The following is a 26,346-nucleotide window of genomic DNA, read 5'->3' on the forward strand; positions in this document are numbered from 1 at the left end:
TGCGACTGCAGTTTTAGCAACCATCCCTCCTGCAGAGTTTTCTCTGAATTCAACAAGAAAAGTTATTTTCTCCAAGGTAGAAGAAGATGAACTTAGTTATGACCTTTACGAAGAATTAACAAGTTGTCCATAGTTTATCATAAACAGATGGCAGGTCAAGCCATGAATTTGTAATGAATGTTAGAACAAAGGACAGTTTGCTTCTATATTTACAACAGCTTTGAATATACCTCTCAAACCACAGCTGTCCTTGATTTGCTCTTCTTATCACGTAATGTGAATTAATCATTGAAAGTGAGGCGTATAGAGGATTTTGTTGATGTTCCCAAACATTTGGAACTCGGAAAACAAGCCTTCCTGGCACTGGAAGATTGTAGAGTATTTTTTGGGGGAAAAAAAACCAACCCAACATGTTTTTTGATGTACTGCAAGGCTAGAGGTTTTATCTCTTAGAGAATACAATCTACTGTAATCCTGCCAAAACAATTAATTTGCAATTACAAAATCCTTGTTGCCACCCATTGTGATGAATGACTGCTGATCTTCACTATGAAACACCTCAATGTCTGGCACAAAACCAGTATTTTTCTTATAGAAAATTAGATTGTTTTCCTCCCTATTGCTAATATTCTCCTGGGATGAGAACCTGTAGCCAGCATTTCATAAGCTGAGCAAAATAGTGTAAAGAAATTGGCAACTATTGATGTCCAGGGAGGGCAGGTGGCTATAGGTAATTTTTCCGATGTGCTTTATCACTACTGACACGATTTGGCAAGAAGAATATTGTTTAACATCACACTTTGCCAAGGTGATCCTTACTAGTGCTTTCCAGTTTCTGGAGCGTACAATCTTTCTAAATCCAGTGAAAGTTGTGCCAGGTGGTTATACGAGATGTAAAGTGGTAGAAGAAGATTTCTCCTCTACTTTCTCTCCTAGTTGAAGCCCAGCTTGACATGTCACATATTTCTGTTTTTACCTGAGAGCATGAATCTGTGATGGTTCCTACACAAGACCCGAACATCTTGCACAGTCTGGCAGGTCAGATTCTGATCTGCATGGCATTGGCATAAGCCTGCATTAACTTAAGTGGCTGAATTAATCTGGATTTACACTAATGTAAGAGAGACTGATATCTGACCCACTGTGCTGAGTGAGATCCTTGGCTTGTGGCCAATGGGTTGTAGAGAAGAATGAAAGTCAGTTACCCTGGATTTACATTGGGTTATCCAAGATTAATATAGGCCTTAGTATTTACAGAGCATCTACTGTAACTGCAAAGAAAAAAATATGGCAAAGCCAATATATTACAAGGCTTCTATGTATCTTTCGTCTTCTAAAAATCTTTTCATTGGGCTATGTAATATAATAGGTCAATGAGCTAAATTGTTGCCTGAGGGACAGAAGTTGCGTGTTTAAACTTCTCCTCACAAAGCTGAAAATGCACCCTTATGAAAGTCAGCACCAACGATGGAGCTAGTGTATCTTGCATGTAATTCTACCTTCCTTGATGTAATACCAATTAAAAGGAGAATAACCAAAAGAATAAAACTGGGAACCCTGAACCATCCTGTGCTATTGGCTCGAAATACAATACTTCAGTCACAGGAGAGAAATAGAGCACATCGAGGCATATAAAATAGTGAAACAATTAAGTAAAACTGGAAATGAAGAAAAAATCCATAAAAGTCTTCTGGAGAATTGCTCCCGCGATATAATCTTGCCTCCTCAGTTATACTCTAGAAGAGCTGAAAAGTCAACTGGAGAAAAGGAACTCAAAAAATACAGCCTTGGCCTGTGCATTTGCACCTGAGCGCTTTCCCTGCTACATTATCACTAGAGCAGAAGGGGAGAGAGCTGAGGAGATGGGGGGAGCCTTGGGTGGCTAGGAAGCAGTCCCTAGTGCTGTTCACCTTCAAGCACAACCGATCTTTGTGACCACCACAGCTAGCCGACACATCAAGCCTGCATCTCGCAGCAGCAGGCCAGCAGTGCACCCCCACATCATTTGGGCCATGCGTTTTCAACGGCGTGAGTCAAGGTAGCCCTCAAGGCAAAGTCGGAGTCCCACAGATGATCCCTCCAAGCGCAGCCTGGAGCAGGCAAACGGTACAGGCTCAGGCTGTGCGCCCTGCTAAGCTTCCCAGAGAGCCACATAGAGACAGACACCTTCTGTTCGCTAGCTGCCTGCATTCTTCACAGGAATGTAATCTTTGACATAAAGTTTGTCAGCAAAATACAACTAATCTTGAAAGAATGAACTACTGTCTAGCTAAAGCATCCAGAGGCTTGTTTTCAGCAGCGTAGGAGTCTGAGGCAAGTGTTGGGAAACTGAGCAATTTGTTCTTTTGACTAGCACAACTACAACAAAAATGTAAAAATGTTTCCAGTGCTAGAACATTTAACAGCTCAGGTTTCAAACAAGGAGGAGCTATTTCAAAGTAGAAAGAGTGCATGAGATGTTTGTTTCTTTAACTGAATGCAAACTGGATGTGGAATTTCCTTTTGGAAGAAACGATTGAATGGGAGATGGCTTGGATTCCCATTTGTATATTGCATCATATATAAAAAAGAATGATATAATGAATTGCCATTCGGAAGAATCCAGGCAACAATGAAAGAGTGATTTCAGGTTAACACCTTCAGTGGGTCTCTCTTGCTGTGCAATCTATCTTCCTGCTAGGTTCAAAGACTCTCGGGCCACGAAACGGTTTAGTTATGTAGCTCGTAATACCAATGCTGCGTTTGTGTGAAATGCTAAAAATAATAATTATATCCCTTTAAGATAAGAGGTTTAAGAGCGAAGTTGCAGTAGTGCAGAGAAGTTGGAAGTTTAATAGCAGTGGTAATGAAGGTTACACATGGCTACCAGTAACAGAACAACCTCTGTCTTTAGAATTACAGTAGACAGTTTGTTAATCACAAGCACTGGACTAACAAAAGTAACTTCAAAGACATTTAAAATAAGTTTACAGACTGGCCCTATGTGTTCGCAAAGTGAACTAGATGTATTGGTTCCTCATGCAACACTTGAAATATGCTGCAAATACATTGGAAATACACAAATATCACAGCCAAGACTGCCGGCTAAATCTGCTCCATTGGCTCCAACTGCTTTCCACAGCTATTGTACATAGTAAGGACCATCTGCAAATAAACCTGACAAAAAAATGGAAGAAAATTCCTCTTCTTCTGAGGATAGACAGGCAATGGCTGCAGAGCCGTTACTAAGGCCAGTGGACAAGGTTTTGGCTGGTAGGTGCAGGCTAGAGATCAGCATGCCCATGCCTCCAGTCCTCACCTACACAGTAGTGGATCCAGGGTCTAAGAACATAACCCCACAACTTGTCCAGCATAGATTTGGAGCTTTTACTGCTGCCTGCTCTTGCACCTTCTGAATGCAACAGGATCTAAGACCCTATAGAGGATAACCATGTCCATCGCTGTCAGATGCTGTCCTGTTTTTGGCTGGGACAGAGTTAATTTTCTTTCTAGTAGTTGGTATAGGGCTGTGGTTTGGATTTAACATGAGAATAATGTTGGTAACAGAGATGTTTTAGTTACTGCTGAGCAGTGCTTACACAGAGTCAAGGCCTTTTCTGCTCCTCAGCCCACCCCACCAGCGAGGAGGCTGGGGGGCACAAGGAGCTGGGAGGGGACACGGCTGGGACAGCTGACCCCAGCTGCCCAAAGGGCTGTCCCACACCGTATGGCGTCACGCTCAGCATATAACGCTGGGCAAGAAGAAGGAAGGGGGGACGCTCGGAGTGATGGCGTTTGTCTTCCCAAGTAACCGTTACGTGTGATGGAGCCCTGCTTTCCTGGGGATGGCTGAACACTTTCCTGCCGATGGGAAGCAGGGAATTAATTCCTTGATTTGCTTTGCTTGCGTGTGCAGCTTTTGCTTTACTTATTAAACTGTCTTTATCTCAACCCACAAGTCTTCTCACTTTTGCCCTTCTGATTCTCTCCCCCATCCCACCGGGGGGGAGTGAGCGAGCGGCTGCGTGGGGCTCGGCTGCCAGCTGGGGTTAAACCACGACGGACGCGAGTTACTTTTATAGGGCTGGGAACTCCTTAGGGAAGTGATCTGTCTTCTCATGCACAGAGTCCATGTATGCTATAAATACTACTACTACTAATATAAAAATAACAGTCTGCCATTACCACCCAAACAGCCTATTCTATTTACAAGTTGTATCTGGACTTGACTTTTGAAATGAGGTTTTGCCTCTTTCTTACATGACTTCCTGGTATCTTCAAATGATCTTGGTTTGGGAAATTAAGGATTGGAGGCCAAGTCAGCATGCAAGCTGTTTGCACATAAAGCATCAAAGCCCCTTATTTTAATCTGTGATAATTACTACTGTGAGTTAAATCTTGCTTCCCTGATGATTCTTAACAATATGTAACAGAAGCACAATGCATTAATTGCAAAAAGTTGTTGCTTGTTCTGAGATCAATTTGTATTAATAGAAAAAGTTTCCATCTTAGTCAGCACAAAGCTCTCTCACAGCGATTTTTACAGCACTGGCAACAAATGTTTTACAATGGAATTTTACCCTGGAAATATGAATTTTAAAGAGTTCACTATAATCTAACTGCCGCAGACTTTGTGTTTCTCCTTAAAGGAGGAACTGTTTAAAGCTGGATGACATCAAAAAGGAATTGCTGATAGCTGTAAAGGCTCTCCTCCTACATGTGAGCCCTGCATTAAAGCTTCTGGATCCTCATGATGAAAATCCTTCGCTCAGGATTTGCGAAGAATTGAATTCCACACCAAACATTTTAGCTATCTGGGTTTCTGGGACAATACATTTTCTTCAAAGAATTGTATCTACCCATACCCTTTTCTAGCAATCCAGTTGTGCCTTTTGTTTACCCCTCTACTCAGAGAATAAGAATCTAATTGTGTGATCTAAGTGTCCAGTCAGAATTAACCAATATGTCTAGAATTTTAAATGCTCATTATAAACCAAATGTAAGTCCAAGAACATCCTGCTGGACTCACACAGGGTGAAATTCCTGGGAAGCAGAGAGCTGGCACAAGCTCTCTGCAGACAGAAGCAGGCCACATACGCAGCACATAAGCTTTTGTGCCCTTCTGCACACGGAGGACCCTGATCCTGAGTTAAGAATTGCAAATAACAAGTAATTTTGGACTGATCCTGTCCTGCTCACATGCAGACACTAGATCTATCAACAGCAGTATTTACTGTGACCAAAGTATGACTGCAGCCTTTCTAGCAGTGAGCCAAGATCTTTATCACATTGGAACCGTTCATACAATACTGAACTTTCAATCCATGCAATCAGTGAATACACAATTATTTCATATTCCTCCCTATAAAGAGAATCCGGGTCAATTTGCATGCCAAAATGTTTTAAAATTCCACAAATAAATAAATAATGTTATTTCACCTGTTAACACACGGGAACTGTTTGTTTTGGCCAGCTTGCATGGACTCTGTGTGCCAGGTTATGAATAAAATAATGTTCAATACTCTAAACATTCTGTGATACAAATTCCTGGCTCAGCATAAATACAGACCTTTTGTATGTGGCAGGTTCTTAATGCATTCTCCAGCACTGACACCATTAAATTCATGTATCTATGACAGAGTATATCTATAAATATTTGTAATTCCTAATCACAATGCAAAAAAAATGCCATCGCAGATAAGCCAATTTGCCCATCATGGGCCTCTGTTTCACTGGATTTTGCTTGCTGGAGTTTGGGTTTTTGGAAAGCAAAATGCAACTACTGTATCCCAGTGGTTTCTGCACATGCCGTACATTCCAGAACACAAAGTAGGCTTTCTGTTTAAAGAACAGTACAGTTACAAAGATAAGATAAAACCAAACTGGAATATAAATATTCCTGGGAAATTTTAGTTCTTTATGCAAACATAAAGTGAGTAATGTAAAGGATGCTTTATGAACAACATAAAGTTTCTCACACTGCCAGGCCTCCTTCCCAAGCAAAACTACATATTACTTTAAGATCAGAATGCAATTACAGAGCAGACTCTGCTCTGGTTTAATCCACTGCATTTGGGAATTAATTCCACTGATGTCACTAGAGAAACTAAGTTCAGACAGGCCTAAGTGAAGGTAAAATCCAGACCTGAGGAAGGGACTGATGGTTTTGGCTCTGGCTTTAAATTCATGGCTTTCTTTCATTTCAGGTGGTTGGAATAAGTCTAGGACTGGACTATGCTGTGTAGGTCCCAGACTAGCATGAAATTCAGCTGCACAGCTCTAGCCTTGCATCTGTGGTAATAAAACTGTCTGACTCTGCATGCAGGACCTGCATGAGGCAGAGGAACAGAATTCAGCTGCGAGTGCTCTCAGTTACCCTCTGTTTCCATGTGAGTCTGCTAGGACTTCCCCGCGCTTCCCCCCAGTAGCATTCAGTTTAACAACAGTTCTCCCAAACCTTCAGATTTATCACTTGTGGGATAAGAAGAGTAAGGTCCAGGTCTCTTCTCAGCTCCATACTGATGCTTTGAGGGAGACAAAACTCTCACCACAGCCCCCTTGTGAGATTTCACTTTTTCTCAGTGACTAGGTTCCTAACTCAAAGTGCGAATTTTTAACACACATTTACACTCAAGGAAACCAACCTTCTGCTATTTTCTTTTTAGCTTGCCCAGGCTGGGCATGGGACACCTCCTTAGTTCCCTGCACTCCTGGAAGATACTGCTAAGGAACTCTTTTCTGTAGAATTCAATCTGCTAGCCAGAACTGTTCAGAGTTTGCTTTTTGAAATATGGAAAGCAGTTTCAGCATCGTTTATAAAGTAGCTTTTTGATGACAAAAGTCCAACAGTGGTGGAAATCTTGTGTAGGTGTTGCCTTTGGATGGTTAAGCTCTCAATTAATACTCATTTCTATCCTGTTTGGAATACACTTGTCTCAAACTTGCTGGGTCATATCCAGAAGCCTGTGTTGCAATGTTTGGGTTATAAGTGGCATAACGGGAAAGTTTAAATCCCAGCAAAACCTCCAATGAAAACCAGTTAAACCCTTCCTTTCCAAATGTTTAAACTGAAAATTAACGCAGATAGCACACGGAAACATAGCACTCTGAACATCTTTGCACTTAGAAAGAAAATACCATGCAGTGTTCACTGTTACCTTAGACCAATCACCCGTTTTCCATTCGTAACAGCCTGTGTGATCCTCACACTCTTCCTCATCTCTTGGCCTGGTGGCTGCATCACATTTTCCTTGAGAATTTGTGCACGTCACTGTTCTTTTCTGGATCCCCTTGCCACAGTCTGCTGAGCACTGCAAAACAACAGGTATTTGTTTTCTGTTACATGATGCCTAGAAACGATAACTTTTATCTTGGTAACATAGCTAAAAGGAAAAGCTGGTTTTATGAACACAGAGGAAAACTGATAAGATTTTCTCCCAATAATCTAAGCCCCTTTCAAACATAAAAGAGTAATTTGAAAAGCATGATATCTGCTCATGAAATTTTTTACTTATGAAAAATGGCAATTCTGAAAATCTTCTTCTTTGAAAAATATCAGCTGGCATTTTGCTAGAATTGGTGTTACAGATAAAAAAACCCACTAAATCTTGTGTTTAAAAGCTCATCATTCATACTGAGAAAGCACACACTGAGATTTACAACACAGAACTGCCACATCCCTTGATGTATCATGGGAGTGAAATGATGGTGATAAACGCATTTTTAAATCACAGTAGCATGAGACCACTGTTACAAACACATTTCTGCAGTACAGGTTGTACACACCATGGCAAAGTCACAGTTCTCACACATATTCTCCTGTGAAACACATACATGACCTTCACTTTTTGATTTGCCATATGCTCATCACTACGTTAGCTGCAAAGAACTTCAAACGTTCAAAGGGGATAGCTGAGGAGAGGCACTATTCAGTGAGCCACAGTGGTGTGATCAGCTTCCAACCATGGCCAGCAAGCTAGCCACAGACCTCAGCAGGGATGAAAGACAGACTTCTCAACACCAAAAGCATAAGGAGGGACTGTCTGAAGTCCTCTGAGAAAGCAGCAGGCTGCTAGAGCTGCTAGAATCAGTTGCTGAAGGACGACTTGATTCAAACATTTGAGCACTCCAACGAACATTCATGCAAGTGAGCACAGATTATCCACAAATGTTTTTGTGCCTGGTCACTATGAAGGTAGCTCCTAAAGAGCAGGGATATCTGGTCACCCATTTGTTATCTCTGCCAATGGCTGGCTGGAAATTCTGTTTTACTGGAGAATTTGTCTTGATTTCATTGACTGTACTAGGTGGGAAAATGACACTGCATGACCTGAAACAGACTTTCTGTTTTAAATAACCGGTTCGGTAATAGAGTAACAGACCTGCTGATGCTGTCACATGCCACTACACAACAGCATAGCTAGTCTCTCTGCTCTTCATTTTCATGCCACTGCAGTGGTTAAGAGTGAGAAATTTTCTTGAAGAGCCACTGGGGACAGGTGGGTGGAAAAATGATATCTGTACCAACTGAGATAAAAACTAACCTCCTCTAGCATGTCAAGTTCTCCCCTTCAGGGGATCAGCATGGAAAAGACAGTTGATTTGACACTGAATAAATAGTGAAGATATGAGATATTCTGTGAGGTCTTTTGAACATATTCCAAGAAGCTTCTCCATCCAGGGGGTCTATGCTGGAAACAAGCGTCAGCTTGATATAAATTACATCAAATGGACAAATCTCAGCATGCCTGTCTAACCGTCTTAAAAATACAATCCGGGCAGTTCTGACCTGCTGGCCTTGTTAAGGACATGAATGACAAGCGTTTATGAGCTGGCAAGCAAACAGACATGCCTTTAAATATTTCAGAGCACTACAAAGTGACTTCTTGAAAATCTGGGAAACCTTCCACTTAATTTACTATGTGCTGTTCATGGCGTGACCTCCTTACAGATGTAACGTCTTTGTAACAAGCACAGTTGTATAGTTCTCCTAGATAGAGGGATGAATTCTTCCAGGCTTTGCAGAATTCCAGAAACGGCTTTGCTGGACTCCTCAGAGCGCAAGACTTGCCAGAGATCCCAGGCTGGAGCTCCCTAAATGGTACCTTAAAGCCATGAATTTGCCCGAGGTTGTATAGACTTTCTCAAATTATATATCATTTTCCTCAGTCCTCAGGATGGACTCCTCAGGGTTGCACTCGTTCATCTCAAACTACAAAGCACAATATATAAAATCTTTCAAATGGTTCAATTTACTCAAAGTAAATCAAACTGAAGTGGGAGTATTTTTCACAGTAGGAGAAATCTCTAGGTGGGTTTTACAAGCAAGTCTGGGAAAAACACCAACTGTTTGTTCTTCCCACAAGCTTTTAAGTCATTCACAGATTAATACTGCATATACTTTCCTAGACAAAACAGCATTTGCAAAAGGTTTCCAACAGATCTTTGGTGGTCACATATAAATCACCCTCTTTAAGAGGCTTTTTTCTTTCCTCAAGTCCTCTGTTTTCATGAAGAATTTCTTAACATACAGATTTTACAGAGATTCCACAACAGAATAGTCTACAAATTAATATGCGCAGTCCCTGAGTGTCCAGCTGAGATTGTTAGGTCTTATTTTATTAACAAATTACTTAGTCAAATCCCGTGAGGTTTTGTAAAGGAGCAACACAACTTTGCAGTTAAGACACAGCTCCTTTATTTGAAGGAAACCCATATTTTTTTATATTCTAGTTCCCTAACAGTAGAAACATTCACCTTTTTCTGACAGTCTCTATTTTTGTCATAAAAAATGGGTTGAACAGTACTTTGTCCAAAACAATCTCAAGTGTTTGGCAATAAAAGGGGAACTTAATTTTTTCCACAATGAAGATTGCATTGGAATTTGCTTTGAAAACACACATTTTTGATTGCGGACCAGACATCAATGCGGTCAACTATTTTTTGTTGTATAACCAAAAAGTTCAAAAACATACATGAGAAAATTGATTTATAAAATGATACCACTACTGTGATATTTACTCCACAACATCAGATTAAAATGTTAAGGATTAAAGTGATTACCACTGAAGAAAGTCCTAGTAATGAGAAGTGTTCAAACTGGCAGAGCATCAAATGGGTCCTGGAGTCAACTGTGCTACATAATAGCAGAAATGTGCCAGAACAAGAATGAATTTAAAATCATGAGTGGGCAATTACAGACACAACAAAAAGTAAATAAATTTGTCAAAGGGAAAGTAAACCAGTTATTGAAAAAATGATCTAAAAATATTACATATTTGCAAATGCGACGTGGTCACAAATATGGAAGATTTCCACTCTGGAAAAAGTCTTCTGTAACTTTACTTAGTCTATTTCATAAAAAGGAGAGAGAAGTACCTGGGATTGTTAACAAAAGACCCAAGTAAAAATTTCCCATGTAAAACAGGTAGGAGCTGCACCCTAAGAATAGTCTCAGATATGAACAGTTCAGCTGGTTCAGCTATAAGAAATAAAGAGGGCATCATCTGAAAAGGTTACTCCTATCACACACAAAGGACCTACCAGACAACTTACTAAAACTTTGCTGTGTTTCTCCACATCATTTGAAATGAAAGAACTCGGAAAGAAAATGAATCTCATGCATTAGTGAACAGATACAGTGCCCTACTGAAAGGAAACACTACTCTCACTTTACTGTCATCTCACTTGCCAAACAAAGATTTCCTGTTCCAAAGGTGGACAATGGAATCACATTGTGTTTGTTAAGAGGCGCTGTTCCTCAGTGCAAGATCCCTTGTATCCTGAGCTTCTGTGACTTTTAAGCACATTTCTAACAATAATATTTTGCAGAAGCTCTTTGACAATGTTTTAAACAGAAGCTCACTGTTTCAAAATAGAGATGAATAACAAGGAAAGATCCTTTCCACAGAAGTGACTTGTTGCTGGACGGTCCTATAACACAGCCAGTCTGGAATGAGACTGGTAGAGCTGTAAGCGCTGCACCAAGAGTGAAAGGATCTTCTCATCATTCAGATGAGCCTAACAGATACAATATCAAAAGTAACATGGACATCCTATTAGGACTGTTACTCACAAGGTACAGACAAAGTTGTCCTGTATTAGCTGAGTCCTGGTCATGAACTGTAGCCATATGCCCAGTTCACTCTGTTGCTAAACAAAACACAGGCTGTCTAGACCACCTCATTTATATCTGAAATACATTTGTAATATCTGAGAATAATTTCTTAACTCTGCAACTAAGTGGAGATGCACCTTTTATACAAAGTATAACCAGCTTTTGTATGTTCCTGGAATTACACAAAAGAAGGCTGGATAAGGCCCAAAGATTGTACATTCTCTGTAACATGCAGATGCTTGATAAATCTGGTATTTGTTTCATACTGCATTTAAATGGAGCCAGAAGCCCTGGTGGGTTACTACACTTCTGGCCTCAGGTCAGTGAAATGTTTTTCCTTGCTGGTCAGAGTTTTCAGATGGAAAGATATAGTTACTATAGCGTGATATCTAAAACCTGCTTTAATAACTCATCTGGTATGGAATACAAACCTCAGCTCCAAACTGATCATCTCAACAAATAACAGTCCTACCCAGTGCCCCAATACTGTGAGGCACTGAGTGTGCTGACCATGAGAACATGCTTAATTTTAAGCACTTAGCTGGATTAGGGCCAGTGTATCCAGAGCTGTGTGCAGTCTGGCTCCTTTCTTGAATCATGTTCCTACCTTTGACCACTCTGATGCTTCCCAGATAGAAAGGCAGTCCCGTCCTTCACAGCTTTGTACCGTTGTTGGTTTGTTGCCAAGGCAGTAGAGGTCTCTCGTGTTAACGTAGGTGCCATTTTGCAACTGATAAACACAAGTCACTTCCCGGTGCTGCACACCTTTCTCACAAGTAGCAGAGCAGGGACTCCAATGGCCAGTCACCCACCTGGGGAGGAGCCAGAGAAGGAATGTTAAAAATCTGGTGGGATAAAACATTATGCTTCACTTAAAAACAGTAAGAAATGGGCAACTCTTCCTAGATTTGTGCATTCTTCGATGGTGCTATATTGCTGTCATGCTGAGATCACTTGATGACCTTTGGGAGCTGTAAGTGTGTAAGGCAGAAAAGTGTTGGTATACAAGTGGATACCCATTCCTGCCTCCATGCTAGACAGAAACACAAACTCTGCATAGCTCTCTTTAACCCCCAGTCTCTACAATGTGGCTGCGTTTTTTCCCCCAGATAAAGACAGACTTGTCTGCAGACCATCCTATCCCACAAATACTGTTGCCTTTGAGAGGTACCTGGGAAAACAACGGCTACATCTGCATGCACATCTTCACTGTGCAGTGGAGCTGTGCAGAGAACCTGTTCTTACTGTGTACAAACCGGGATGGTGCTATGGCCAGACACGTAGCCCAACACAGCTTTCCCGCATCCAGGACCAGTCAGCTTCTCTAGCCCTACATTATATGACCTCAAAGCATACAAATCCTCTACATCCCAGACTATTAGAATGCAAAGACATCTCCTGCCTCACTTTTAGTTCACCCTCTCACAGCTGCTGGTGAGATTTCACTTTTCATAGTTGGGCTTTCCAGGGTGTTTAATTGGAATCTCATCTGTTTGAAGTTCATGGCATTAGGGGCCTCAAAAGTGGAGAATAACTGGCTATGTTCATTCTTAGAAAATCCGAATTGCATTTAACTGCCAAGGCTCAAGAAGTGCTTAAAAAGACAAGATTTCCCCTATAGAAAGGATCCTACAATGTTGTTTCAAAGCTGCCACAGCTCACAAGGATGTGCCATAACCCAATCTGGATGGGGGTGGGGGGTATTTCCCTATACCCATCATTTCTCTGGGCCTTTGGGATTCTTTTGCTTTGTAAGCACATTTCAGTTGCTATTTCCTTCCTCTTTGATCAAAGTGTGCTGGCAACAAATACATGGCCTTTTTTTATGTTGTTTGCTTTGTTATGTCTTTAAAGGCTCTTTGGCAAACACCCAGCACGACGTTGTGAGGTGTTCGGGTTCCTCCAAAGTAAGGAACGCACTGCTGCTGTGAGCATTCTCCGGCCACGGGCGTGCAAGGGAAACGAGGCAACCTCACCCCGCTGTCTTCCAGCTCGGTATAAGGCCAGCTGAAAGGCTCCCACTGACTCCAGCACCACTGTGGTTAGAGCTGGGCTACAAGGCAGTGAATAAAATGACTAAGAATCTGAATTAGGAGGTATGTAGGGAGGGATGATTTTTTTTCCTGAAGACAAGCAGCATCGATCTTTACGCTTCCTGCAATCTGTCAATGAGGAACATGTTCTCTGTAATTACAGGCATTCCTGGGTGAAGTGAAAGACTGGAACAATAACTGTGTAGGCGCTGTGCACCGGAAGGCTATCATGCCTTTCTCACCAGGTAATTGACCTTCTAGCCTGTTATTTAGGACTGTCATCTAGATTAGTATCCTTATACCATGAATCTTTTACTTGTCACCCAGTCCTGGGTTGTCTGTTATGATAAGTGGCTCAAATAAGACTTCTCAAAAACAAGTCTGCTCAGAAATACTACTTCATTTTGCTGAAGGCTCCTGTAGTCCAGGTAGAGCACCATATGTGCCAACTTATTAACCACATTTCTTTTGAAGTTGCTGCTTAACTTCTCCTAAATGAATCAAACAACTGTTTCCCATCTTCCCATTCCTGAACGGGATAAAATCAGTTCAGCACAATTTGCAGAAACATCTTCGCTTGGTGCAATTGTCATGAATTCATTTGCCAAACGCTATGACTGATGAGCCGGTGTGACAGCACTGATGACTGCGTTGACAGTGAAGGAAGAAGCCATTTGGTTTGAGCAGGATGGGATGGGGCAGGCTGGCCACCTGTCTTTTGTGGAACAGGGCCCCGCTCAAATGTTTCTGTGCATTAAAGCAGTTGACACATCTGCGAATTTCCGTTGGCTAAAACAGCTGGCAAGACACCAAACGTGTTTCTCTAGACAGTAGTTTTGGTGCATCTCTGTGGCTGAGTGCTTGGTATTTTGCTTACGGAATGGGAAAATGCCAGCTGGGTAATCGAATACTAGGGCTGAAAGACTGACAAAAATAGCCTTGAAGTGCAGAAATCAGTGTTCATGAAAATTAATAGCCAGGCTCCCTTGATATCAGCTGGGCTCTGCCCTGTCAGAGCAAACGTGGAGGGCGTTATCTATCTGGGTGAAGGAACTGCTCAACAAGGGCACGGAGCGGGAAAGAGTGACTGTGCTTTATGAGCTGAATGTGAGTCACAGGGCCGGGAATGGTTTCTGTACAGGCTCCGCTGAACTAATATTCACTTCAGCACTGTACTCTCACTGTGATCTACAGCTACTGGCAAAAGAAAAAGGGAAAGGGACTGAAAGCAAAGGAGAAAGATAAAAATATTCTTGGCAGAGGCTGTCTGTGAGCTTGCATTTAGGATGGGCAGCACGCAGCATGCCAACTATTTCCCAGATGCCTTAAGAAGTAAGGTTATGACTTTCCTTTCAGGAAAGAATATTCCTTTTTAATTTTTTTTATGTTGTTGCTCTTGTGGAGGGGAGAAATCACCTCTTTTCTACCCTGTTCAGTGGTCCCTAGTTAGTGCTGCTCTAGCACAGATACAACAGAGTGTAACTGGAAAAGTGGCACAGAAAAAACAAATATTATCATCATCATGAGAAGAATGATTGCACAGGGCATGAGCCAAAACCCAGGGAATCAATACAAAGCTGTGCCTGTGGTGGAAACACAGTCTCCAGCTTTTTTGTCAGAGTGGCATCTGTATGGCCAGCTTCAGCTACCGATCCACTACATCCATCCCTAACCTGAGCCGAACGGTTACAAATAAGCTGGGGCTTATTACTGCAAGGGATCTCTGAAACCTCACAGCCCACTCTGTCCTACTTGTGACAACTGCTGCTAACATGGAATCAAAATACTTACAAATTAAAGGCTATTTTAAAGTGGTGGGTTTAGTTTCATATCCAAGAGACAAGTGACAGATTAAATGTTTGAATAATAATAATATCAGTAAAGTAGGCTATTTTCAAAGGCATCAAGGGGATGATCACTTTGACCACAAAACTACATTCTCTCAGTGAAGTCTCTGCTTGGTTCAACGGCTTGTAAAAATGACCTGGCAAACAAGTAAGCGCAAGCCCTACGTGCAGTACTGGCAGTGCCCTGATCTTCCCCCACAGTTCTCCCGAAGCCCCCTTCACAGGCAGCTGAAAATATTATTTTAGTGCCTGTAAGACACAGAATCACTGCAACTATATTTCAACAACATGGTTCAAAACCAAAGTGGAAAGACAAGGGATTTACGGATAAAGTGATTAAAGACAAAAATTCCTGCCAGTTTCATTTTTGGTAAAGGAATGTGCAGCAAGGTATTAGCATAATTACTATCTGCAAACACACAGGGAAGAAAAATGTGATGTACAAATAGTATCACATTATGGTTACTATTAAATTACACTACAGACAGATTTTCCTCTCTACACTGTCATTACACCTTTTGAACACACCTGGATGTGTTTAAGAATGAGAGTTACTTTTCATTTTTTTGAAAAAGGGTAAGTATTTTTCTTATGACAATGTAAAAAATAATTCCAGTGTTCTAACTCAAAACCCCAGGCTAGCTCCGTCTAAGCCCATTAACTGTTGTACACTAAGCTCTGTGTATATCATATAGAGCATTTGGCTTCCAGTTATGTTTTAAGCCTGTAAACTAATCTTAGGGATTGCTTGACACCACAGTTCTTTTCAGTTCAGTCCTTCACTCCCAGGTTATAACCTATCGTCTGTTGGACCATGTGAGTGCTCTAGCTGGAAGCCCTGCAGAGCCTCTCATTTTTCAAGCACTGATTTATGTCGCAAACACACTTGTCTTTCTTACAACCATAGGGATGGCTTTATCCCTCACATCCATAGGGATGGCTTTATTATTCTTTTCTGTAATTTTTTGTAATCTTACCTCTATAGAAGATTCAAGAGCTAGACGATCCCTGCTGGTGGTTAGATTTAGGAAGAAAGTGATGAGCTTTTAAGCAAAGATTTTTTAACCCAGTCAGTGGCTGTCTTTCTAGCTAAAAAATGCCCAGAAGGGTGTGTTTTTCTATAGCCTCAGAAAACTGGGATGGGCAGGACATGCAATCTGAGAGGGCTGTTTTAAGTCTTTGTCTTCTGAGTCTTCCTCAACCTCTGACCTCTCAGTATCTCTGCTGAGGAACTGGGAGTTCTTCTTCTAATCTGCTTTGGCAACACTCATCTGGCGGGCCCCCGGAGCAAACCTGAAATATCTTTTGGAGGTTCAGTTCATCATTTGATCTTTCTATGGTCTGGATTAGTCATTAACCTTGAATTATCCACTCTACCTACTTGCTTAAGACTCCCACATTTTCTAGGAAAAAAATTGTCTACAGCACTATGTACATAAACCCCGGGGAGATGAATGTCTGCAAATGAAGACTTGTAGCTAAGGATTTGGGAAAAAATGCTGTGAAGATAAAGCGGGTCAAGGCTGAAGGATGGGGTGGAGGAGTGCAATCAAAAGACATGACGTCACTTTTCAGAGATTTGTAGCCTCTTATAACATAAAGCCATTACATGTTCTAGGGTAAATATTGCAGCCCATTAAATTTCACCTGGTTATTTCTGTCTCGAGCCCTGCAGAAGACTGGTGCCTGCAGGTTGCTTCTGTTCCACTAACTAAACATCCATGACTTATTCGCAGATGCACTCACTACCTACACGGATTGTGTTACTTTTGTTCCCTCCTCAATGCTACAGTGACATTAATTACTCTGCTTTCACAATAATAGCTTGGATGTGACCAAAGACACATTTGCAATAACACACATATTTCTGGTTTAATTAAACCTGGTTTTTTAGAACTGGCTCTTAACTACAACTCTACTACTCCGAATAAAGTATCAGAGGAAATTAGCTACTAAACAAGCCATAGCTAGTCTGAAAAAGCACTTGTGATAGAAACTAACCTAAAGCAGTGTAATTTGCGGGTTCTATTTCTAACAGATTTTATTGCGTACCTTTTAGTTTAATATACATTGTTGCACTACCATACAGGTGAGGATAACTCCATGTCTAGTTAGCACTGGTTGTCCTTAGCACCAGTTTGCTATGCAAAATCATGTTGAAGTTGCTCTCAGTTTCCTGAGGCACCTGGGTGAAACTGTGGCTCTACTGATGTTAGGCAAAGCTCAGACCAACTTGCAGTGGGGCCAGGATTTCACATTGGATAATTTTAGCAAGGAGAATTGGAAAAGATTTCTGAGAATCAGTCACATGGAATTGACAGATATTTTTTGCTTACAGCTATCAAACTAAGTTCATGCTTGAATATGTAGAAGCAAGAAAACACTGTTTACTTATGATTTCCATGAAATACGCACACTCTGCTATTGTATCTTTCTCTCTCTACACACTTCGGAAACTCTCCACCATGTCTCTCCTATACTGGGGTCAAAATAATCAGGTGAATCTTGACTTTTGGGAACAGGTTGTGCCACACCCAGTCACTAGAAGGTTTTTTTTTTTTTTTTTGGAAAAAAGTACAAGGAATCTAGTAGAATAATACAGCTGCTGATGTCGAAAGTAGGACTCCAAGACTAACATTCCTGTCTGATTGCCTTTATAAACAGTGCTCAGTAATTTTCCAGTACAGTAGTCATTCTGCTAACAGACTTGCCAACTTTCACTCACACAGGTTTCTTTTTTTCTTTAGTGATTATCATTTTGACAGCTTTACTTTTTTTTTAATTTCCCACCAATTATAAGATCAGCCATAGGACAATGTTTTATAATTTACATGCACCTCGGGAAGCTTTTCTTAAATGGAAGACATTGTATTCTCCCTCCTCCCTCCCCCAAATCAAGCAGATCCCTCAGTTTCTGAGGACTCAGCGTGGCGTTGGTGTGAGTAGGTGTCCTTCTTGCTGGCAGCTGCCCCACTGCACTAAGGCACAGAATATCAGCATCCTCAGAGCCCTTTTGCAGGGAGTTACCCCTACCCTGATCCATGGCTGGTGTATCTTTGATGGGGCAACTGATGTCCAGCTCCATTCCCTGCCTTTCAAGGAAGGCAGTGCCTTTCCCTCAGCTCACACCACAGGATGCAAACCATGTGAAGAGCATTACAGCAGGCAGCAGTAGGAGTGACTTTCACAAATAAATATTTTGCTAGATTATCCTGCTAATCCTTCTTTGTGGGTAAAGACTGCACTTGGCCTGAAGAGCCTCAAACCAACAAAGCACAGATCATTTAACATTTTAAAACAAGGAAATGTTCAACCCTAAGGTTGTTGAGTCAAACATCATAATGGGAAAAACTGTGATGCAAGCCAGCCTGGGTGTTTACACCACAGCTAAGAAACCTGTCTCATGACTCCATGTGAAAACTAATGCCAAATTAACTTCTGCTCTAGCAAGTCATCTTGAATTATTTGATGTAAATGCATTTAGCAGTAGCCATTAAGCCTTCCTCATTCTACTCTCTGTCTGTTCCCAAGCCTCCTCTTACTTGTCTTTCAGAATTGCTTCATTGAGTTGCTGGATTTGCTTGAAAATATCTTTTTGTCTTTCAGTAGCTAATTAACTACTGATTGTTGCTGCACTTGGTGAACTGCCTACGACCCAGAATGCTTGTGATTTTGTCTCCTTCTAGTGGATGGTGACAACCAGACATGCCCACAACAGGACATCTGTCACCCGCTCACAAAGGTGCCTAGAAGAGTGTCAGGCTTTCTGGTCTACAGCATTTGGCTTCTACTCCTGCAAGACCTGCCGGAGGCCCGCTTGCTGGAGCTGCCCACCGCCGGCAGCCCAGGCTGGTTTCCCTGAAGAGCAGCCACCAGGGCGCAGCATCGCCTGCTCGCTCAGCCGCCTGCAGCCACCGTGTCTTGCACCGTGTCCAGCACAGTCCTGGCAAATTCATTAAGCTCAAACTGATTCTAGAGATCCCAACTCCAGTTTTGGGAAGTACTTCAAAATGAGCTCTTACGTGGTGCCTCCTTGGATCAGAGGGTGCTAACATTACTGTTTATGCCAGATTTCCAGGCTAAAATGATTTGAAACCCTCCCCATGGCTGTTCCTTCTGTTCTTTTTTTCATGTAACCAAATTCAAAACACACCAAAGGAGATGTTTCTTAGCACAAGGCACAGATAAGGTTTTGAACTCGTTGCCATTGAAACTTATGGATGATAAACATTTGTAGAGGTTCCAAAAGAGTCTGACTGCATTAATGAAAGAACATACCCATTTGGAACCATTAAACGTCTAGCTCAGTCCCTTCAGTTAACAGACACTCCCAATATGTCCCTCCAGTTTAGTATAATTTCCATACAGCCCTGGAAGTAATTTGCTAACATTCTCAAGGAGTTTTCCATCATACTGCTCCCCCCCAAACTCTATTTGCAAGACTGTCACCTCACAAAATAAATTCAAAACTGTTCTGCTCCCCATCTACCTCTGATGATAACACAAATAAACATAGTGCAAACAGACCAGAATCGGGGATACAGACTGATTTCTATATTCTTGGACTGTTAAACAGAGCACTGTCACAGGCATATGGTGGAGTCTAAACAGAGAGGTGGACTCTCAGGCAGCAAGGGTCATATAGAGTGCCATGAGCTTAAATCAGACCAGGAATCAAAGCAATGGGTGCTATCAACCGTCACACACTGAGGCACCAGTCACTAGCCTTTTGCGCAGGTTGGCGAGGTGCTGAGCCAGCTGGGGCCTTGGCTGACTCTTATAACTGGCTTCATTTTTGACCCAGCGGGCATCACTGCAGTGCATGAGCCCTTGGAGAGCCGGTGTTGGATTCCAGTCCACAGATGGAAAAATGAAAGGGGAATAGAAGCAAGCAAGAAAGAAAAAGCGATCCATGTAACCACAGACCTGACCTCACCAGCGTGCCAGTTTTTAGACCGGATTTGGAGGGAAACAATAATCAAGGACATAGTGGTAAGTGGGTGCAACATAGGTTTCCTCCAGGCAAAACTCATTGGCTGTATTTCTTTGATTAAAATAACTGCTTTTCCAGACAAAGGAAATGCGGTAGATTTAATCTATTTGGTTATCGGTAAAGAACTCCTTTTGCTGCACTGGAAATGCTTATGTAAGTTGGAGAAACTGGTGATATGCTGGGAAACATGGATATCAAAGCATAATTCATATGGTAGGTGAGAGCTGGCCACGGTGTAGTGCTGTAAAGGAATATCAGGTATGAAAGGATTTTAGGTTAGTTACTGGTGGACTTCCTGAAAGATCTGCCTTGCATTTGATCTAATTCAGTGTGTTCATTAATGACCTCGTCACAAAAAGAAGAAAACTGCTGAAAAATTGAGGAAAATGCTGAGAATACAAAGTCTAGAAGCATTGTCAACGCAACAGAGGATTAGGATGTCATACAGGAAGAACTGCATAACCTTGAGTACTGCAATAACAGAGACAGGATGAAAATGAATAGCATGCAGTGCGAGGTTGTGTGCTTAGGGACTAATAACAAGCATTTCTGTGTTCAGGTAGGATTCATATGTTGAAACAAATGAGGAGGAAAACATCTAGAATGACTGTAAGCCACAAATATGATGCAGCCATGAAAAAAGCACAGCACGCATCAGGAGAGTTACTGCCAATGAAGGCAGGACAGTATGAATGCAACTGTGTAAGGGCTAGACTGGCCTGAGACTGGGATTCTCCGTACAATTCTGGTGACCTATGCACTCAAATTATGAATTTAAATAACATAAATTAGAGCACTAGTAGAGAAGGTGACCAAGGTGACCAAGGGAATGAAGAATTGATGCACAGTCTCTGATCCAATAAGAAGTTAAAGAAAAGTAATGGATTCAGCCTAGCAAAATGATCAAAGGAGGTACACTGGTTTGCTGTATCATATGGCGCTTAGCCCAAGGCAAAGAGCTAGGGAGGGAAAACACCATATAAGCAAAGGAACAGAGTTGATGCAAGAACAAATGGCTGAAAAATGACAATGAATAATTAAGGCTGAAAATAAAAGATCCTGACCCACAGGAACAGCAAGGTCACAGGAGAGCCTTCCAGTGAGGGAAGGAGACTGTGGAGCAAAATCAGTTTATGGAAACCGGCCTATGACATGCTGCTGGTAGTAGCAGAAAACTAATCCTCAGACACAGGAGATACTTTCAAGCCCTAAACAGTGAAAAACAGAGCTCAGATCTCCTGTGGTTTTCTCTAGATGAAGGCAGGGATTTCTGGCTTTTATGCTGCTGTTAAGCATCTGTGTAGGAACACCACATATTCGGCAGGTCCCTGAAAGAACTCAAACCTCTATTAAAATCTATTACAGCAAAGAGAAGGAAAATTAACAGTGTTTGCATACAGGCCATTACAAGTCTAACAGTTGGGAAATTTCACGTGCTTTTGGTTCTTTTCCTGCATTAGAGGGGAGCAGTTTCATATTCATAGACCCAACCGTGCATGTTGAAGTGTGTGGCCACTGGCCGACCTATGTTTTCAGTAATAACAGCTGATGTGATCTGTGATTTCTGAGTCTTGTGCCAACATGAGTGCTGGGTTTGCCTATATATTTGGGTTGGTGTTCAGTGTGCTGGAAACAACCCATACGCACTGTATGCAAGAATCCAGATTCCATCTGGTTACAGCAGGGTTTTGTAAAAAATATTTAAAGAGCTAGGCAAAGGATTAGAATAAAGAGGTGCTAATAGGGTGCAGTTGGGACAGGAAAGGAAGCTGTAAAGAATTTAATGGAAAAAGAGGGTCAAGGAACATAAAAAATAAAATAGGAAGAAAAAGAGGCATTTTTTTAAAAGGTGAAAGAGTAACAATAATAAAGAATGAAAGATTCTTTTATTTTTGCCAGTTTCAACAAAACCCTTAAGAAAATTCTCTTCTCTGACGTTTAATTTTAAAACATGTCAGTGTATCCGATCCTTATTTCAATCCTGCTTTGTTTTTTTCAGATGCTGGGTTGCAGTTGCAGAGTTCTAATCTTCTTCTTGGCCTCATGAAACTACTGTCCCCTGCTCCACGTTATTTGGCTCTCCTAAGAGGTGGCTGAAGTTCAAAGGGATATATAATTTGCAAAGCACTTTGGGATCGTGCTGGAAGAAAGACACTTATTAATATCGTACCCTTTTTTTCTCCAGACCACTTTATATATATAATGTGGGTTATTATTTTTTTATTTTTATTACAGTCTCAACAGCAATAGCCTCCTCCTCTTCCTCCATTTATACAACATGATCTCACCCCATCCCAAAGATTTTGCAATCCAGATTATACATGGATTGAGAGAGGAAGCAAAGGGACAGGGTGGGATAGCGAATTAAAGTCACACAGAGAGAAGCAGAGACTGAGTGTCCGTCCTGTGACCCAGACTTGTGCTGGCCATAAGACCCTTCTCTAGCGATAAATTCTCCGTAAGGTGATTCTCTTAAATTTTGAGTAAAATGTAAATGTAGTTCAAAACGCACAAAACAGAGCAGGTTTACTACGGAAAGGAAAGCATTGTTCCTTCTCCTGAACTCAGGTAAAGGGCTTAGGTCTGAGTGGAAACGGGAAAGGACCTTATTGTAACAAGATGCTACAATAATTTTACTTGAAACCCTAAAACAAATTCAGGGCTCATAAAAAAAGCATTGACATGGTGAAAGAGAATGGTTTCTTTAAGATGTTCTTGGTCAGAGAATATGCTAAGCATGCATTTCTAATATCTGGGTGGGCAAACGCAAGTGGAAATTTAAATTCTACAGAGGCACAGAGAATGTGCTTCTGAAAATGTTTCCAGTCAAAAGCATGTTAAGTGTGAAAGTGTGGTCTACACGGAGGGAGTGAGGGAGTGTGGTCTATCAGATCATCAGCAAGGATTTTGTGGCCTTTCCGGGTACTAAGCACATTTGATGTTTGCTGTCATTGCTCTGAAAAAAATGGACCAAGGAGAGTGTCACTCTGCCAGTGCTAATTGCTCCTGGGGAGAACTCTGCTAACTGTGGCTATAAATTGCCTGGTAACTCCACACAGAAGAAGAGATACCTTGGAATAACATTAAGGGCTGGACCTGAATCCCCAAAGGAACACGATCTGGATATAGGAACAGACATTTAACACTGTCACTGCCCTGCACAGGCAGCAATGTCATGGTGAAAGTTTGCAACAAAGAGGAGACTTCACCAGGGGCTTGGGGTCATGGAGACCCCATTGAAAAACAGCACTGTGGGTCTTATGGGTCTAACAGACCCGATGGCCAAGACCTCCCTTTGTTGCTCTAAGCTAGTAGAGGCAGAGGCTGCCCACTTCTTCCAGAGCTTTGTAAATCGCTTTTCTTCATCTCTACCACTTGGAACCCCTCCATATACCTGCCTGGGCTCACTTCAGTCTCCTCCCAATGGCTTCACAAAAGGTCTAGAAGAAATATTTCACGCCAGGGCAGAAACACAAGCAGATGCTCCTTCTTTCTGTCTTTCTGAGGGAATGACATGACAGAAATCCCAGCATCGCTGAATTTAGGAAACTTCCTCACAGAAATGACAGTTGTTTCCTTGAAGTCATTGGGAGTTTGGCCCTCCTTACCCACTTAGAAGCACATGGGGTATCTCACTATACCTTTCAGTACCACTGAAAGCAGTATGGCCACAATATTGTACAGCAGTGCAGACAGAAAACAAAACCTGGAACAGCCTAGCCTTTCTGATGGATTACCTGACACTGGATTTCCCTGCTTCAGGGCACTTTAATCAGAGTGCAGGTCTAATTAGAAGGAAGCGTGCTGTTTCTCATTTTCGCTATTGTTTCCACCAGCAGGATTAGCTTTGTAGGTACATTTCCCTGGCTTGTCTGATTATACAAGATGCAACAGCTAGCAGGTTGTTTTGCATATGCTTTTTTAGATATTGTTTATCCTAAATTGATTTTATGTTCTAACTGCTATAAAAAGTGGAGCATCTACATTACTCCACAATGCTAAGCGTTACTGCAGAGCAAGAGTGAACTTTTTTGTTAGCAAAAAAACTGAACAAATTAATTTGCCTTCCTGTGCTTTGTCATTTTTGCTAGAAACGTCTTTTTTTTTTTTACAATGCAGATCAAAACTAATTCAGCTAAAAGTGCTTGCCAAATTAAAAAGAAAGCTTTTTATTATTTTTGGAACTTATTACTATTAGACCTCTAATTACTCCTACTGATGCAGAAAAGCACCCTTACAGAGGAAAGCATCTAAAATGTGTTTCATCATAATTTCTTGACTTCAGCAAGAGTCAGGTATGTTTCCAAAACTATGCAGGGGTTGCGAGACACTGTACAAACTTCACATGAAGAAGAGGCACTTCTTGCCTAGAGATTCCCAGTCTGAACTATGCTAATACAGATCAGGCATGCAACTCAGCAGGTCAGCTGTAGTAGCTTAAAGGCTGTGGGTTGTTTGTGAGGTTTTTTGTAGCGCTGTTTGACAATTAATCAGACTCTACTCTGTGCTGATTCAAAAGAAAAAAAAGGTTAGGTATGCAGTCACTGCACTCTTCTCTAGCTTTATATTGCAAGTTGCTCTGTCGCCCAGGAGGCAGCCAAGGGGAAGAGAAAACCACCCCCAAACAATGCATGAAGGCAGCTTGCATGGAATCTGGCCTTACTGGCCACAAATTAAACGGACTCTGAGGTAATGAAAATCTGACCTGCTCAACAAAAGGAAATGAATATTACAGCTGGTTACTATGGCTAACAATGTGTCCCAGTACTTTTACATGTTTTCACCATGTTCACCAGATGGAGGCTTTGGAAATGGGCGATTTGTGAAGAAAAAGGATATTGGGTTTTATTATTTTTTAACTCCTTACCGTGACTGGCAGGGGTGTGTGTTACATTTCCTGACCTGGGGCTCGGGGCGATTCACTCGTTGGCAGTCACTGTCATTCACCAGTGTCATGGTCTTGTTAATAATTCGAGTACAGGACACAATGGTTTTCCGTTCACCTACAAGTCAAATGAAAAACAACTCTGAAAAACGAAACCAGTGGCTAAGAACAAAACCATGTCAACTCATTAACCAAAACTCAAAAGCTAGGAGCTCCCTACTATCTCTACAAGATGTAATCTACACAGACCTACCGCCTCTACAAGCAATCTTATTTCCCACTTCTGTCTTACCTTTGTACTGTTTGGTTGGTTTTTTTTTTCAGAAAAGCTACAAATCTTCCCCCAATAATTGTGAAATTGACTGCTTCACAGAAACAACATGTTGGGCTTTCTCTTTCTCATGTTTAATGTGGAAACGATCTTGAAAACAATTGCTTTCATTTCTGGTTCCTCCTCCACATGTAGCTGTGCCCTGTAATCACCTAGGGCAGATGCTCCAGCTGAAGCCACACAGCCACCCGCCCCTCAGTGACTGATAATGACAGGACAGCTGCCTCCTGCTGCTCCCCATTCAGGAAGAGTCAGGTTGAAAAGGAGTGACTGGGCTTCAAGAGTGATAAACTGGGCTTGTTCGTATTTCACAGAGGTGAAATTAAGCCACCAAAATAAATTATTTCTCATCTTCTGGTCCTCCAGGTTTAAAAACCCTGCCAGCAGGGGACACCTCAGGAGTAGTCAGCATTTCTCACATGCACTGTCTGTGCATCAGCAGTTTCACCAAGACGCGGCAGTGTGGCCCTCAGGGATCAGCCTTCCCCTGTGTGACACCAGGAAAGCTGTGCCACAGGGTGGCATGACAACGACCAGATGTTACAAGGAAAATGCCATCCCTGCACCATGTGACTTTGCCTTACTGCTAATTATTTTGGTTTCTCAGAGCCTCTTCTTAACCCTGAGTCTGCATCAAATTGAATTTATTCATGATCTGCAGCATATATTAAAAAATAAATTCTGTTAAGAAAAAATTTGTAAAAGTCTGTATGGAAGGGAAAAGGCCCTTCCTAGCTTGGATAAGTAGTAAAAGCATCTGACAACCAAAATATAAGAGACCAATTGCCATCCAAGCTACTACTGATGGGAGCCATGTTGCCAGGTACTGATTTGATTCAAATATGTGGCAGGCTTGTGACACAAATCAAAAGAGCCACAAACAAATTTCCTACTCATTCATGTGAGTGCTTAATGGCTCTAAGAAATTATTGTTTTAAAACACGAGTAAAAGTAAGTCTCCATTTTAAAATGAGTTCTATTTACAGAAAAAAAATAAATCCATGATTTCAGTACTGAGGGCAGTGAGCCTTCAAATGTGAAGATGAGCACTCTTTCTTTGTGTCATATACTATGATAAACAATTGGGTCTGCTGGTGAAGAAAGACTGGCCAGAATGCATGCAAATGATCCATTTTCCTCAGGGAAAAACCTGCTTCTTCCA

The 26,346-nt window shown here is 41.6% G+C and overlaps 1 protein-coding gene across 2 annotated transcripts in view; it reads right to left on the bottom strand.

Annotated features, from left to right (window-relative positions):
• Positions 1–26,346, bottom strand: part of ADAMTS17 (ADAM metallopeptidase with thrombospondin type 1 motif 17) — a 198,066-nt gene that overhangs the window by 17,150 nt on the left and 154,570 nt on the right. For both annotated transcript variants that reach the window (XM_087744635.1, XM_087744634.1), the window contains 3 exons: positions 24,836–24,971; positions 11,703–11,907; positions 7,137–7,289 (listed from right to left, as the gene is read on the bottom strand). In XM_087744635.1, the coding sequence (XP_087600761.1) occupies positions 7,137–7,289; positions 11,703–11,907; positions 24,836–24,971 (494 nt within the window). The remainder of the gene's footprint in view (positions 1–7,136; positions 7,290–11,702; positions 11,908–24,835; positions 24,972–26,346) is intronic.

Source organism: Nipponia nippon, unplaced genomic scaffold (assembly GCF_047370975.1).
Source record: "Nipponia nippon isolate SJK-2023a ecotype South Korea unplaced genomic scaffold, ASM4737097v1 scaffold_9, whole genome shotgun sequence".
Lineage (NCBI taxonomy): Eukaryota > Metazoa > Chordata > Aves > Pelecaniformes > Threskiornithidae > Nipponia > Nipponia nippon.